The 17,151-nt window shown below is 35.5% G+C and overlaps 1 protein-coding gene across 7 annotated transcripts in view; it reads left to right on the top strand.

Moving 5' to 3' along the window:
- Positions 1–17,151, top strand: part of LOC141447628 (uncharacterized) — a 145,413-nt gene that overhangs the window by 97,093 nt on the left and 31,169 nt on the right. For 4 of the 7 annotated variants that reach the window (XM_074115377.1, XM_074115375.1, XM_074115371.1 and 1 more), the window contains one exon: positions 11,214–11,349. In XM_074115377.1, the coding sequence (XP_073971478.1) occupies positions 11,214–11,349 (136 nt within the window). Of the gene's footprint in view, positions 1–4,822; positions 5,016–11,213; positions 11,350–17,151 lie in introns of all 7 variants that reach the window. The other 3 variants (XM_074115373.1, XM_074115376.1, XM_074115372.1) reach the window with 1 other exon arrangement.

The following is a 17,151-nucleotide window of genomic DNA, read 5'->3' as shown; positions in this document are numbered from 1 at the left end:
CCTTTCTGCTCTTGCACACACTGTTTTACTGAGTAGTATACTATAGTTATCCTAAAAACAGATCCATTAGTTGAGAAGATATTGAGAGTTGAATTATTTTTGGGTCATGGTTTTGCTGTGAAATTGGGCCCACAATAAACAACTGATTATTCGTACGCAACATTATTCTCTTATAAACTGTGTTTTACTGAGTAGTATGCTATAGTCTTCTTGAGTACAGATCCATTTGTTGAGAAGATATTGGAAGTTGAAATTTTTTTGGGTCATGGTTTTGCTTTCAAAAGGGGCCGTTATCATTCTCCTAGTAAGCAACAGATTATTCGTATGTAACTTTTTGCTGTTTTACAATCGGTTTTACTGAGTAGTATGCTATAGTTATCTTGAGTACAGATCCATTAGTTGAGAAGATATTGAGAGTTGAAATTTTTTTTGGTCATGGTTTTGCTGTGAAATGGGGCCCTTATAATTCCCACAATAAACAACAGATTATTCGTATGAATTTTTGTGATCTTACACACTATGTTTTACTGAGTAGTATGCTATAGTTCTCTTGTGTACACATCCAATAGTTGAGAAGATATTGAAAGTTGAAATTTTTTCGGGTCATGGTTTTGCTGTGAAATTGGGCCCACAATAAACAACTGATTATTCGTATGAAACATTATTCTCTTACACATTGTGTTTTACTGAGTAGTATGCTATAGTCTTCTTGAGTACAGATCCATTAGTTGAGAAGATATTGGATGTTGAAATTTTTTTTGGTTATGGTTTTCTTTCAAAAGGGGCCGTTATCATTCTCCTAGTAAACAACAGATTATTCGTATGAAACTTTCTGCTCTTACACACTTTGTTTTACTGAGTAGTATACTATAGTTTTCTTGAGTACACATCCAATAGTGGAGATAATATTGAGAGTTGAAATTTTTTTGGGTCATGGTTTTGCTGTGAAATTGGGTCCACAGTAAATAACAGATTATTCATATGAAACTTTTGCTCTTGCACACTCTGTTTTACTGAGTAGTATGCTATAGTTATCTTGAGTACAGATCCATTAATTGACAAGATATTGAGAGTTGAAATTTTTTTGGGTCATGGTTTTCTTGTGAAATGGTGCCCTTATAATTCCCAAAGTAAACAACAGATTATTCGTATGAATTTTTGTGATCATATACACTGCGTTTTACTCAGTAGTATGCTATAGTTTTCTTGAGTACAGATCGATTAGTTGAGAAGATATTGAGAGTTGAAATTTTTTTGGGTCATGGTTTTGCTGTGAAGTGGGGCCCTTATAACTTTCACAGTAAAGAACTGATTATTCGTATGAAACTTTCTGCTCCTACACACCCTGTTTTACTGATTAGTATGCTATAGTTTTCTTGAGTACAGATCCATTAGTTGAGATGATATTGGGAGTTGAAATTTTTTTTAGTCATGGTTTTGCTGTGAAATTGGGCCCTTATAATTCCCACAGTAAACAACTGATTATTCGTATGAATTTTTGTGATGATACCCATTCTATTTTACTGAGTAGTATTCTATAGTTTTCTTGAGTACAGATCCATTACTTGAGAAGATATTGAGAGTTCAAATTTTTTTGGTTCATGGTTTTGCTGTGAAATTGGGCCCACAGTAAACAACAGATTATTCGTATGAAACTTTTTGCTCTTGCCCACTCTGTTTTACTGAGTAGTATACTATAGTTTTCATGAGTACAGATCCATTAGTTGAGAAAATATTGGGAGTTGAAATTTTTTTGGGTCATGGTTTTGCTGTGAAATTGGGCTCTTATAATTCCCACAGTAAACAACAGATTATTCGTATGAATTTTTGTGATCTTACACACTCTGTTTTACTGAGTAGTAGGCTATAGTTATCTTGAGTACAGATCCATTAGTATAACTCCCACATCAGAAGGGGGGGTGATGGTTGAATTCGCTGATTGGTCGTTTAAGAAGTGGAGTAAAGGTGGTGTCGTCGAATTCGCTGATTAATTGATTAAGAAGGGTGTGGAAAGGTGCGTGGCCTAAAGTTCTCGCCCTAGTTCCTGATGGTTGATTGAGAAGGGTGTGGGCGTGGGTGGTGTAGTCGAATTTGCGGTTTGGTCGATTAAGAAGGGGAGGTGGGTAAAGGTGATGTCGTCGAATTCGGATTGCCTGGGAGATCGGCCATCTTGCACAATTTAGGTTAGTCGATGATTGATCAATAAGGAGTGGGTAGGGGCGTGGCCTAAAGCCTTCGTCGAATTCGATGATTAGTCAATAAGGAGGGGGCACTTGGCCTAAACTCTCGTTGAATTCGATGATTATTCAATAAGGATTGGTGGGGTAGGTGTTGGCGGAGTGTGGATGGCGGCCATCTTGCACAAGAAAGGTGCACATTTTAGTTGTGCCAGAACCCCCATTTCCCTACTACTGGCGATAAATTGACCGGTCGTAAATCAAATGATGTCCAACTTAAAAGGAACTGATAACATTGTTCACAGGAAACAATCAGGGTGCTATGGACTTGTCAATCTGAATGTTGGTTTTAACCATTTTGCTTTCAAAATTTTTCACACTATTCCGAGGGTTCTCATTGTAATTGTATTTTGTAACTTTCTAGGTAGGTTGGTAAAAAATAAATTTTAACAGCGGGCTAAGTGATGCTGGACGTTGAGTTTCCGCTAATGGTTATCTCTCATGAAGTGTTCAGTCTCATCTAATTCTACCTGTCAGGATATGCCAAATTTATCTTTTAATATATTGTTTAAATGTAATATATAAACTACCTGGTATAATAGCCATAAATTAGTCTGTTTATATATTTGACTCTTTCTCTAAATTTCGCCCTAAAGTTACAGGGGCTAGAACTTCTTTCTTACAACTTCAGTTAACTTTAGCTTTAGAATAGTGTAAAACTAAAAAACGAATTGCATGTTGCTTTATATTTAAATTTATTCTTTATGGTTTTATTTATACCGCAGTGCTAAAATAGTTGAAGTTATGCAAAAGATAGATCGAATCAATAAGACGTACTAAAGAACACGTTGTTCAGTAAGTCAGATAACGCGTAATTTCAGGCAAAGCATTTTCAGAAAAGTATTTACCTCTACCGCACCTAGAAGCCACTTTTTAAACATAAAAGTGTGGTTCTGGTAAATTTATCAAATGGAATTTTGAAACTTTGAAAATTATGACTCGATATACTCTGGACAAAGAGATATAGTGAAAGTTTTCTGCTGTCCAATCATCCAGCACTGCTAGAAGTGTTTATTAGTGAAGTGATCACCTATTTTTTCAGGCGGGGCTTAACGTCCAACTATCGATTAGGTGACGTGGACGTTAAATTAGAGTGTTTATTAGTGTTAAATTAGGTATAATGAAGTCAAAATTATAGTGTACAACATTAGTTTCAGCACAGTGAGTACGCATTTACATTTACTTTGTGAACAGTAAATGTAAATTTAGCCACTTTGTGCTTCACTTGCCGAGATGGTCTGGTACTGTTATAAAGTAAATTAGATATGCTAACTGTTCTTTATATGTTGGATACTTGGAGACAATTTGAATCAATCAATAATTGGTAGACTGTGTGTGCACCAAAAGAAAATTGGATCTACTTTCAGCGCCTGGCGATTAATTGTTTTGCAAAAGAGAGCGATAGCTTTGATGAACGCGTGTTTCTTACTTCGGAGAGGTCGAACTCCCTACTTAGCATTGCTAATGCGCACATTTCTAAAAGGAACCGCCATTTAGTTTCATCCAGTTGTTACCCATCAAATTCAAATTCCATTCTAGTTTAGAAGATCCGTTCAAATGGATTTAATGGCTTCCGCCTGAATAGATGTTACTTTCATTTAAGCGCACATAATGTATTTACATAGAATACTGGCCTCAGGATTAGTTTCAAAGCATTTCCTCTTATTTCTTAACAGAAATTATAAAAAATTCCTCGTTCTATAGTTGACGCTTCCTCCTTCTACGTCACCAATCAATCCAAACCATTCCTTTCGTTCAAACCCATTACAGGAAATTCACTGTTAACTTACTTTCTCTTCGCAGTCCTCTGGTACATTTGCTCGGTTCTCGGACTTGCCCAAATAAAACTCCTAGATTTCTTAAAAGAGAGTAGCCTTGCGATCTCCTTTCTGACGAAGAGAACCAGTAGGAGTGATTGGTGGTGGTGCTACCAATAGGTATCTTCTCCACTTTGTGGAATGTTGTCGCCATTCCATATTACTCTCGTCGCTGGTTGTAAGGTACCTGTTTCACCAGCTGTTCCTTACGCACTTCTTGGTATACAAAAAAACACCACCTTCCGCATAAGCAATCAGTGAGCTTGTCTCTTATAGAATTGATAATTTCTGCTACAACTAACTCGTTCTTTTTGCTCTCAACACTCTTTTCATTTTTTATTTCATGGTTGTAACAAAAAACATTGTTATTTTTGCCTCACAAAATGTCAAAACATTCATATATCATTAAAATATAATTCCACTCATAATTTTAAATTTAAAATTATATTTATTAATACCGAATTTGACAATTTATTAATGTTAGAAATGCATTTATGATTAAAGTGAAAATAAATTGCGCTTAGGCAGGGATCGGAACTTGAAGGGCAGCGCACTTCCTGAGTTGCTGGGTAGTTCTGTTTTTGTTCGGACTGTACAATTTTTATTATTAATTTACTTATTGTCGGATATTCAAACAGTTGTTATATCCTAAAGATCATATTCATAGTAAAATATTATTTAATTGGAATAATGTGAGAGAGAGCTAGTGCTACTAAGAGAGAGCTAGAGAGTGTTGTCTAACAGGGTGTGTATGTCTTGTTGTTGCAGGAACTTGGTAGTTGGAATGTTTGTGGTGGGGAGGGAGCGCCGAGGGAGGAGACCAGCCAGGTCAGACACCGCCCCCGCCGCCGCTGCTGCTGCCCCCGCCGCCGCTGCTGCCGCCGCCGCACAGGGCCCGTCCCTCTAGCTATGCTACTCTGGGTCGCTCTCCTACTCATAGTGCAGACAGCTACTATCGCAGGTTAGCCTCACCTTCCTTACCTTCCTCAAATCGCACTCAATTATTGTTTTATTCCTCCCAGGCGATATACCTCTTCCAAATCCAATGTTCCGAGAACTTACATATACCTATGTAACTTGCTAGCTGCGATTTTAGTAGAACGCAATGAAGTGTTAGAATCATCTCAACTCTTGGGTATCCAGCTTTCTCCAGATCTATTCCTTTTGAAGTTCCTGCAGTCCCAACAATACGCGAAATTAAGCTCCCCTCTGAAGTATTAGAACTTTGTACCAATCTAATAGCTGCAAACAATTTAAGAATATGAAATGTGTGGTAATACCATGATGGCAGAGGATGAAACATGACCGGAAGTGCAACTTACTAGAAGAAGGAAGTCAAGTTATCTGTAACACAGAGAATATTTTAGGGGGAAAACTACGGATCAATTTAATGGCGGGACAAAATTCTTAAAAGAAAATACAAATTCCAAATTTCAAGAAAATTTTATTATTTTAATGGCAATAAGAGAAAGCCGTTAACCTTGGATTTCTTATCTTCTTTAATTAAATAAAAAAATTTAATTTTATACATTGATTGAGAAAAATCTTGAGTTAATTTTTATGGTACAGTTAAATAACATGTTTATATATACTGGGCAGAGCTTGACTACTCCCTGTAATTTTCCTGATCAATATGATAGCTTCTGGTTGCTGCGAACTTTATTTCAATATGATTGCTGGTCGTTTCTTAAGGAGAATCTAATTAAATTGTCATATGATAGTGAAATTTCTTCAGCCACTTGGAAATAAATAGAGCTTGTGATTCACTCAAACTTGGCCTTATACCACTGCAGTTATTATCTAGTCGCTGTGTTTGGACTGTAGCTGTAATTACATTCGCCTGCTTTTGGAGAAGCGGCTTCTCATTTAGTGGGGCATGTTCGCATCCCTTTTCTTTAGCACATACTAAGACGAACCTGCTTCATCCTCTCAAATTATGAACGCTTTCATGAAAAGAGAAATCATTATAAATTTAAACAAAATATAACTATCAATTCTACAATGTTTTTCATTTCTACGAGATGTAGGTGATCGCAGCTTTGTCGTCCTGGTGACCCTGATTAATATCATTCACATAGTGTAGTCCACCTCCCTCAATGGAGATTCAAAGAACAACCTGCGAGAAGATGCTGTTTCATTAATTTCTTTCGTTTCTCGACACTAATAGGTTAGATATTAGCTACGTGGTCATGCACTTGAATCCCAGCGGAAGTCTCTGGTTTGAATGTAGCTGCCTGCCCTTCCGGTGATCGACAGTGTTGTCAGATAAGAAAGAAAACTTTTAAGAGGCCGGCCAATGACTCTAAACATATTCTACTTAGTATACTACTAATTAATGACATACCGTATCTTGGAAGAGATGCACTGCATCCTTTGATATCATTGACGTTATATACCTCTGATAGAATATGCTATTCAGGGGGGATTGTACTGATATTTGGCCACGTATCAAACAGGAGTAGAACTGTGCCAAACTCCTGACTTTAACCAGTAAATGTCAAAAATACTTTAATGTCCAGCATTTTTAACTTTGTTGGTAGGACTGTAAAATGTCAGTTTTGAAATATAAAGGTTCTTTAAACGTTATCAAGAAGATAACATCATATTATTACTAATCCTGAGTTTGAAGGAGATAAAAATACGTAAATTAGGTCTGCAGTTTCCTTGTTTGCGACATCTATTTAGATAAAGTAGAATTAACTATATTACTTTTACCCTAGTGCGCTCTGAAATTTGGCGACCGCCCCTTCGACTGTTCTGATAGGGAGTGCCCAGGCTCATGTAGCTATCTCTCCCCCAAAGGAAAACAACAACTACCACATAAGCCGAGTAGTTCTCTCGGATTCCCATAAATTCTATTTAAACTAAAGAAATGTTACTATCTGCGTTACCTTCGCCCTTACCGTCATTCTTTGAGCCCTTTTTGAGAAAAACCCAAAGAATTCAGGAACATTCCTTTTCAGATGTTTTCAGGTTCTGTTCAGATGAAAATTCGATTAGCTGATTTTCTTCGAATTTGAAAGCTTTTATGAGTTTTAGTTCGTTAAACTGGAAATTTCTTGAAGGAAATTTTTTAAAGAGCGCTGCTAGATGTTGCGTTTTTATAATTTTTCATAAAATCAATTTTTCTGTGAAATGCTTCAAATATAAGTAAAAAGTCCCTTTATTTGTTACCAACCGTAGTATTTGACGTGTAAAGTAAATTTTCATTTTTAATAAAATCGCGATAAAGTAAAAAATCGCATAGTAAATACGCTCTTCTAGTTGGCGAAAACGATATTAGTCTTGAATCAGTACTGCAAACCTTTGTTTAGAAATTATAGACGAAAAACAAACAAGAAATACAAGAGAAAACTGGCACCAGCGCCAATTTGGAGTCGTATTATTATCCTCCCTCCTCCCTTGTGTAGGCGAGAACAATAGTGCACACTGCTCCTCAGTACCATTGATTAAAAACGCTCCAAAACGCAAAAAATGAAATATATTCTTGGCAAACAGTTCCTGGGCGGAGTAAAGTTTTGCGATAGAGATATGAAGGGTTGTTGGCCAGAAACTGCAGAAAACTCTTTAAACCCTAAATAATGATGTCAGCCATTAATAAAAAAACGCTTTCCACTGCTTCCTAAATTACAGCAAGTTGGTGGAATAAATATTTTTTGACAGGAGTTCAACTGTGGTCGCCTCAATATGCGATATTGCCATTCACACGAGGTCGTTCGTGATGTAGGATGTGATTATACCAGAATCTCGGTCATATTTATGCAGACCTGACAACTATGTCTGGACATTTCGGTCACGTCAGGTTTTACGTTATTGTCACATGATTTAAAGGTATTACTTGTGCTGGAATACTTGTAATGTCTTGCAATTCCAATAGGTTTTAAACAAAAACTCGATAACTAATCGTCGATTATTACTGAGACCAAAAATTTGGCAGATCTAGGGAATCCTTGTGTTCAACGGTAAGAAAGAATGGACTCTTCAAGCAGGAAGCGGATAGAAGATTCAGAGAATTCAAGAATATGACAATTAGACTCTATGCCCTGGAGCAGAATCTTGTTGGTCGCAACTATGTTAAGAGGTTGATCTTGTCATCAATGTTCTAAAGTGTGGTGTTGCGATGCAGGAACATGGGATCTGAACAAGAACTAACGCCTGGGACTCTAGCACTAGTAATGTACCGTTGGTCGTGGTCAGCAGAGTTTTCGAAGCAAAAAAGAGTGAGAAACTACGAAACAAAGAACAGAAAGGTTGTGGAGAGGAACATAATGGAATCCATAGAAATCAACCTCCAAGCAATCTTGTTTTGGAGCTTTAAAAGTTATTTTAATCACTTTATTTTTTCTTTCGATTTAAAATCCTTGTTTTACAAAATCTTGATCTGTAATTTTATTTAATAATTAGGGTGAAGGCACCAGTAATTGACTGGGCACCAGTAATTGACTGGGCACCAGTAATTGACTGGGCACCAGTAATTGACTGGGCACCAGTAATTGACTGGGCACCAGTAATTGACTGGGCACCAGTAATTGACTGGGCACCAGTAATTGACTGGGCACCAGTAATTGACATACCAGAAATAAACTGGTATTATAAGGGATATGAGCCGTTTTTAGTGGTGATTCTTTCAATTTCGTTATTGAGAAGCCTTTGGGCAGCAGTTCCAGAAAAATATTAATTATTGGAAGGTTCCTTGGTATCAGTGGAAGGTTATTTGTGTTAAAAGTTCAAAAACAAGCCGTTGCTAAGGAGGATTGATAAGAAAATAATTTTCCTTTTTTCTTATTTTTCGCTTATTTGTTCATATATTTGTGTGGTTATCAATGTTCTGTTATAATTAGTATTACTTGTAGATTTCATTTATGTAGGTTTTTTTTTAATTATAAGAAGCATTGAGCATTAAAATGGGGCTGTCAATCACTGGTCCTTGAAACGGCAATCTGCCCAGTAATTGACATACATGTCAATTACTAGTCCAACAGCTTTTTTTTTGAAACCAGTGATTGACTTCCTGGGAATATGATAAGATAGGTTGATAAATTTTATTATAATTAAAAATTCAATACATTGTAAAGTAAAATCATTGATAAAAATCGGCAATATAAAATATGTTTAAATTAATGAATTAGCAAATGTACGCCTTATTTCAAGAGGGCATGCAGAATGATTATTCTGAAGAGAACAATGTATGAACAACAAACTGGAATAATCGTGATCGCCGAACAGCTTCCGAGGCCTACGTGATTGATAAAAACGACGCCCACTTATCGGAGTTGGAAAATCTATCATTCTCCCTCAGTTTTGGGTCCTAGCCACATGACAAAGAAGAAAGGGAGGAAATGGCTGAACCGTAGAATTCCATCAAAGAAAATGGCCAGAGGAAAAATGAAGCTCCCTCAAGAGAAGTACGAGGTGCGAAATCAAATATACGTGGAGAGTTGGTGACTTAGTGATGTTACACATTAATAACATAAAAAAGATTGTAAGATCTATTGTATTTACCAATTGACAGACATGTTGACCGAAGACGAATATATAGCATCCCATAGGCTAAATAGGCTAAACTGTATTTAAAAAAAATGAAATCGGTTTGAAAACCATTTTTAATTCCTAAACACGTGAAGGTTGGATCGCCCTATACTACTTTATGGAGAACGTTACCAATTTAATAAAACCGTTGATGTGTGAGGTTTTCAAATGGCTTGTGATTTCAAGTGCTAATTATCAATTACATAAGATATATTATGATGTTCATTTCCTATGTATTCCGAAAGAATATTTTGTTTTTTCATTCATTTTTTCTTTTATGGTGTGCCTATTTTAATAACACATATTTTTGTCAATTGGTTACCTAGTTATGTGAATATCAGTGGTTTATTTGTAGGTATGTGTATTTTAATACCTATTTTTTCCACGTTAAAGAGTCAATAACAGATATATATTTTTTAATCTAGTTTTTTTTTTTCATTGACGTTTCATTTATTTATTACTGTTATAAGTGCGAATGCTTACAACCTGTGGCGGGACGCGATGAACGTGCACACAGTGTATATATACATGTGCCCAAGAGGTAACTCAGTAATAATAAACAATAAAATACTGAATAAATGCAGAAAGTAAGAATGGATTACATTCAGATAGTTTGGTTTCGAAGCAAATGACACTGGCAGCACAGATTGTGGAAAATATTAGCGAAGCGCTCCAAAAGAAGGGAAGCGTAGGAGAAATTTGGTTCACTAGAAAGCACCAACAACTCGAACACAAAAACGCGTAGATGCCATCGGTAGCAGCGTTATAGGCGGAATGGATAAAACAAGGATGTGACCACATAGTCTAATCGGAAGTAGAGAGGTTAGTTTGGTAAAGTGAGAACCAAAAACGTTCCCAAAAAAAGGTTTAAGTAACAAAATATTTAGCGGAAACTTGAAAGGATAAGAGAGCGGAAGAGTTGAGAGAAAGAGATAAAAGCGAGCCGAAAGACATTGTGTACGATCTAACTAGTATGTTAGCTAATATCTCCTTGGTACTATTGAAAGTAAGGGCTGTCCTTCAAATTACCTGTCTTGGATTGGACTTAATTAAAATTGTCCGGTAGGACAGTTGTGTAAGGGTTGATCGTCAAAAACTGCATAAAAAAGGGTAACGTTGAAAAAAATATTAGATTATTTAGGTTTGCCTATTTAAAAACTGATTGTAATTAATTATGAATAAGACTAATTTTTGTTATAAATCCAGTTGAAAAAGTGATTTAGGTGATTTAAGTGATTTATTTAGATTTAAAAGTGATTTTGAATGCATACCTTATGTCATTTCATGAATATATTTGTATGTCAATTACTGGTCCCACCCTATGTCAAACACTGGTTCCACCGAAAATTCGGTATGTCAATTACTGGGTCATTGACATACTTACAAATAAAATCATTTTTGGTTGACATAAAGATCGAATTTACTGCTTTTAAAATATTAATAAAATACAATACATCCTACTGGAGCGGTACAACTTTACAACCTACACCTGGAGCCAAAATAACGGAAGATATTCTATCTTAAACTTGAATTTTTTCTTAAGCAGCCAATTACTGGTCCCCTCACACTAATACTAATAAAAAATTAAAACAATGCTACATTAATAAAATTTTATTTCTGTCTTTTATAGGATCAATGCCAGCTGGAGGTACTCCAGAGAATATAACAGTTACGTTTCTCTCGCCGACAGAAGTGAGGGTCTCGTGGACAGCAGAGGCGGAAAATGTCGAGAAGTACGATGTCACTTACAAACCCATGGAGGCCAGGTCAGCTCATAATTTTTATCCTATTTTCGATTAAATGTTGAAAGAGGTTTGGGTTCATACATGTTGGACGATATCTAAAACAGCATCCGAGGACAGCGTCCTAGAGTGCTTCTGAAGTCTCTTAAACTTGACGGAAGTGGCAGCCAAATCTTCTGAAAGTACGCACGCGACATCAAGTTTAAGTTAGTGTCTTCCACTTACCTATGCCGTCATTCCGCGCTCATACCTTACATACAAATTCTTTACATTGAGCGAAGGAATACTGTTGCTGAATGCACTTGGCCCTAGCACTGTATCAGACATACATCAGACATAGCTACTCACAGAACACATTATTAACCACAGGCTGCTGACCCTTAAATTTTCTCTTCCTAGGAGCTTCTGACAGCTCACTGTTCGGTGATGGACAGTGTTGCCTGTAACGAGAGAACACTGTCTGGAGGCCGGCAGTGTACCGAAAAAAGCTTCACGCGCCAATAACCTCAGATGTTGACGCGCCTTAAATACAAGAAAAAAGAAAGTGGCAATATGGTACAAAATCACATTGAATCTACAAAATGGCCAACATTCACACTCTAGTGGGACTCGTCTTGTTACCAAAGGCTCTACAAAGAGATTATTTATCTCCCGAAGAACTCCTACAAACTATAAGGAAGAACGGGTGTGGCCGGTAATGACGTCAGATGCTGACGCGCCTTAAACAAATAATAGTTTTAATGATGAAATAACAAATTTTACAAAATGCCAATGAAAGTGAGCCCACTCTCATTGATGGTGCTAGTTATTAACGTTACAAACTGTATTGCAAACATATTTCTGTTAAATAAATAAATTAATATTTATTAATTAATTAATAATGAATATTACGTCACTCATTAGAATAATCCAGTTCTCATTAGTATTTTGTATCGAACTCAATTAATAACTCGAGAAGAGCTATAATTGTCAAAATGTTTGATTATTTTGTATGAATCGATTTGTTTGACTTGTTAAAGAAAAGCAGTTAGTTTTTCTGCGAAATGCTCTGGACAGAGGGGGGAATAGCTCATTAACGTGTTCTCTGAATAGATAAGGGTATTTTCTTACCTTTGCTAGAAGCGTTAATACCAATTTTATTAGAGACTAATTTAACTGAGTTCTCTCTGTGATTCATCCCTTCATATTATACTCTTTAACAAAAACTTACAGTTTAAAATGTTAAGTATAAGGGTTGATTAAACGCCAAAAGGTACACAAATCAGCTAGTACCCAACATTTCATTAATACTTCATTGATATTATTTTAAGTAATTTTACTACATTAATTTTCATTAATATTTTTTTGAATTTATTAGATGTTTCACAGACCCTTATGCTGGCCATTTTAATCTACAAAATATTTGTTCAAGTAGAACACCATTTAACTTAGATTGACTGTAATAAGATAAATAAGATATGCATATTTTTATGACAGCTAACATAATTATTCCAGTATTTTACTATAAGTAAAATTAGAGGGACTAAATTAAATTACAATTGAGAAATGAATAATTATTGCTGAATAATTTACTTGATATTACCTACGCGTTATTTGTGTTCACAAATACTTCGGAAAGACGAATTCTAGACTGAAATATTGTTTTAAATCCGTGATTCAAATTTAAATAGTAGCCGACTCTGCCTTTGTCTTTTTTTACTTTAACGTGCTTGTACATACATATATGTGACTTCTCAGAATAAAGAGCATAATAAAGATAAATCAGAAAAATAATTTGGAATAAAGCTAAAATAAAGTACCTATTTAATTACGAAAATATAATATACATTTTATCATAATTATAACAAAAAAATAAAATATTATGAATGAACAAAGGGAAGGGATTAGCTATGCGGTTAGCATATTGGATTCCCACGTGGAGGTTCCGGGTTCGAATCCAGCTGCTGACCCTTAGATTTTCTCTTTCTAAGAGCTTCTTACAGCTCACTGTCCGGGTGATGGACAGAGTTGTCTGTAACGAGAGAACACTGTCCGGAGGCCGGCAGTGCACTGAAAAAAGCTGCGAGCGCCAATAACCGCAGATTGTTGAAGTTGTTGACGCGACTTAAATCATAAAAGAAAAGAAAAAGAAAATGAATGAACTGGCCAGCATAAGGGTCTGTGAAACATCTAATAAATTCAAAAAAATATTAATGAAAATTAATGTAGTAAAATTACTTAAAATAATATCAATGAAGTATTAATGAAATGTTGGGTACTAGCTGATTTGTGTACCTTTTGGCGTTTAATCAACCCTTATACTTAACATTTTAAACTGTAAGTTTTTGTTAAAGAGATTTTTGTACCTTTTGGACAGATTTTCTTTTTTGTATGTTTTGCAAAGTTACATATCTGCTTTACAGATTTTATTAAAATTGGGAATAATAAATTTAATTTTATCATTATAACCTGAAAAGGTGTTAAGTCGGAGTCACTACCACTGGACAGATCTTTTTAAAGAATGATTATAGTTGCGGTCCCCAAGCCATTCTCAATAACAATTTTTTTGGGAAAGCGTTTTGAATAAAATAGGAAGGTAATTTGTACGTAAATAGCAAAATTAAACTGCGATTTCAGTACTTCCCTTTAAGAGGAGTAAGAAAAATAAACTGCGATTACAGTACTTCTCCCTAAAAGGCAAAGAGGCAAAGATTTTGAATCGAACTACAATTCATTGATGAAAATCGGTTCACTCATTGAAAATTTTAATGATTGCAATACTTCCTCTTAGTAGGTGTAAGAGCATGATGGCACTTCACAGCCACGTAGAGGAGCTTTAACCACTTCTTCTTACTAAATTTTATCAAAATCGGACTAACCGTTATAGAAATATTGGTAATAATAGTTTTAGAAAGGGCCTTACTTGGGTGGGGCAAACTCCCCTCCTTATGAGGCACAGCGTCGAGACTTTTAAAGTGCAAATCTGTACAAAATTTCGATTCGAATGACACTTTATTCATGAAAATCGGTTCACGTTTCGATAATTTGCAACGATTGCTATACTTCCCCTTAACAAGTGTAAGAGCAGATCGTCGCTTTAATGTTACGTAGGGGAGCCCTAACCCTGTCATCCTACCAAATTTTATCAAAATCGGGCTAAGATTTACAGAGTAATTAATGATAATAATTTTGGAGGGGGCCTTACATAAAGGGGGCTAACTCCTCTCCCATTCGATGTGCAGCATCGAGACCCCCAAAAGGCACATCTACATAACATTCCGACTAGAATGACACCTCATTCATGAAAATCGGTTCACGCGTTTAGGCGCTACGTTGTTTACAAAAAAGGTAACAACAACAACAAGAAGAAGAAGAAGAAGAACAAGAACAAGAACAAGAACAAGAACAATTTTTGAAAATGCCGTTTTTGCTCATTTTCAGCATCTTTTTTCTCAATATCTATCAAATCTAGGCTGTTGCAAAAAAATTACAGTTATAAAGGAGGGTTTGGAGTAAGATTTAAAGAAAATTTGGGAATTTTATCTTTTATAGAAAAAGAGAAAAAAATTGTCAAAGTTGGGTGTTTTTCAACGTTACGCTTTTTCGTGCAGTTTTTGATGATCAACCCTTATACAACTGTCCTACCGGACAGTTTTAATTAGTTAGTGTGGTATTTGTCCACGAGGAGTGCTTTTGCCCCAACTATGATCGGATTCTATCATCTAATCCGCAGATTAAATCTTCTTCGTTTAGCCAATTAAATAAACGGTCCGGAAATTTGTTTATTTACATTTAAAACTTAATCCAGCGTGAACATTCCAGAAGGTCTCTAAGCGCGGTTTACTGAATTAAAATTATCTTTAAGCTTATAATTTTTACAATGAAAATAGTTGCCTTTAATATTGTACATGTTGGCTGTAATAATAAAATGGTAGTGTTGAAGGAACTGTGTCGTCACTGCTCCTCGATCCTGCAGAAATACTATGTGTCCAATAATCAAAGCCCTAATGTAAGCAGTGAATTTACTTCTAATTTAAAGTCAATGTTTGGGACTCAAAAAGAATATAGAAAAGAGAAACCTGATTTTACTGGAAAGCCTATTGTCGTGCTACAGGGTGGCGCCTTCCTTCCACTTTGTATATCATATGCTGGTACTCATACACAAATTTGTCGAACCTCATTTTTGGACCCAACACTTTTTATACGATAGAAGAAAATGAATCAGGTTCCATAGATTTTATCTGGCTGTTCTAGATGTAGCGTGTGGCACGCCCTGGGTGCCTAGAGACCCTGCTCTCTAGCGCCGTTACTGCTAACCATCTCTCCACTTCTTTCCTTGGATTTCTTACAATTTTTGTTTTTATTTATTGCATTTTTACATTCACATGTTTAGGAGATTATATTTGTGTTTTTCCTGCTTTATTGTAGCATGTATATTTGTCAACTCATCTGAAGCAGTTTGAGGAAAAAGTTGCTCTTCATTTCAGTTTTTTTTTGTTTTTTCATTTTTTTTACGACAATTTGTCCTTTATGTGTACATTGGGTCGCTCACTCACAACATCTTTTGGATTAGTAACACTAAAGTATTGGTGACATTTTTATCTTGCACTTCATTTTAGAATCTGGTACTCCAAGAACACAAAAGAGAGGCTGTATGCGCCAGTGACGGACACAGTACCTCTATAGTCTTTTCTTTTCAATGAGTTCTAGCACAAGTTCTACTGGGACCAATCATTCAATTTTATGCAGACAATCACAACCGGAACTAACATCCAGAAGACTTCCGCTCTAGGTGCGTGCCTAGAGTTCGTCTACAGTTTACTTCTCAGACTTAATTCTATTTAGTCCCGAAGACTTTTCATAACCATTGCGTACAATAATATCTTCTGTATCACTTATAATTATAGTTGGTATGCCGAAATTATGCTTAATAAATCACAATTATTAGCGAGAAAGTCTGTAGAAACCGTTTTACTTGTTCAAGGTTACCATGGCAGCGCTCACCTTCTGACAGGTCAGCTTTTAAGGAAATATTCTCACAAATATTCAACTCGTTGGTGTCCGTTGTCTAATATCCCCCCCCTTTGTGTAGTCTAGTTTTTAAACCCAATAGTAAAAATTAGTTTAGTTGGTTCGTCTAATTGTAAGCTGGTTTATTTTGTGGCTTGATTTTAACAAATTATTAATAGAATTTTATTTTGACTATCAACGTTTTGTCTTATATTTTTATTCAGTTGGTTTTTGCACGAAACTCTCAATTTGTTCAGCTGCAATTGTTATTCAGCACTTTATTAGTTTTCTAATATTTTTTATGTTCTCTTGACATTTTTAAGAATTTAAGCTTTCACTGGTAGCACCAATTTAGAGATCGTCCATTTTATTTCAAATCGATTTTCAACTCTGTCTCTTAACATTGAAAAGAAAGTCAAATTCCAAATTTGAAAGAAATCAATTGACACTTCACTAAAATACATTTTTAGCTTTTTCTTATTTCCAACTCCTGAAATCGAAGGTTAACCTGAAATATTTGTTTTGAGACCTCCCAAATAAAAAAACAAGTTATGGTTTTTTTAGGGGGCCAAAAGATAATTTACTTTTATCAAATTCTCACGAGAAAATATAGGGGCACCCGGAATCTCCGCGTGCATAGGTTTATTATTACTATTATTATTATTATTGGTATTATGGAATAGTTAAAAATTCGAAGTTTGAAAAGTGTTCTGATAGTTGTATTAATAAAAGATAGTTGTGTATAAGTGTTTACAATCAACTATTTGTTTTTTGAAAATAACTTTGGTGAAATGGATGCAATTTTGGTTTGGTGTAGAGAGTGTGTGGTGTGTTAAA

Source organism: Rhodnius prolixus, unplaced genomic scaffold (assembly GCF_049639745.1).
Source record: "Rhodnius prolixus isolate KJV_2025 unplaced genomic scaffold, Rpr scaffold_7, whole genome shotgun sequence".
NCBI lineage: Eukaryota > Metazoa > Arthropoda > Insecta > Hemiptera > Reduviidae > Rhodnius > Rhodnius prolixus.
This window is presented reverse-complemented; position numbering and strand designations above follow the sequence as displayed.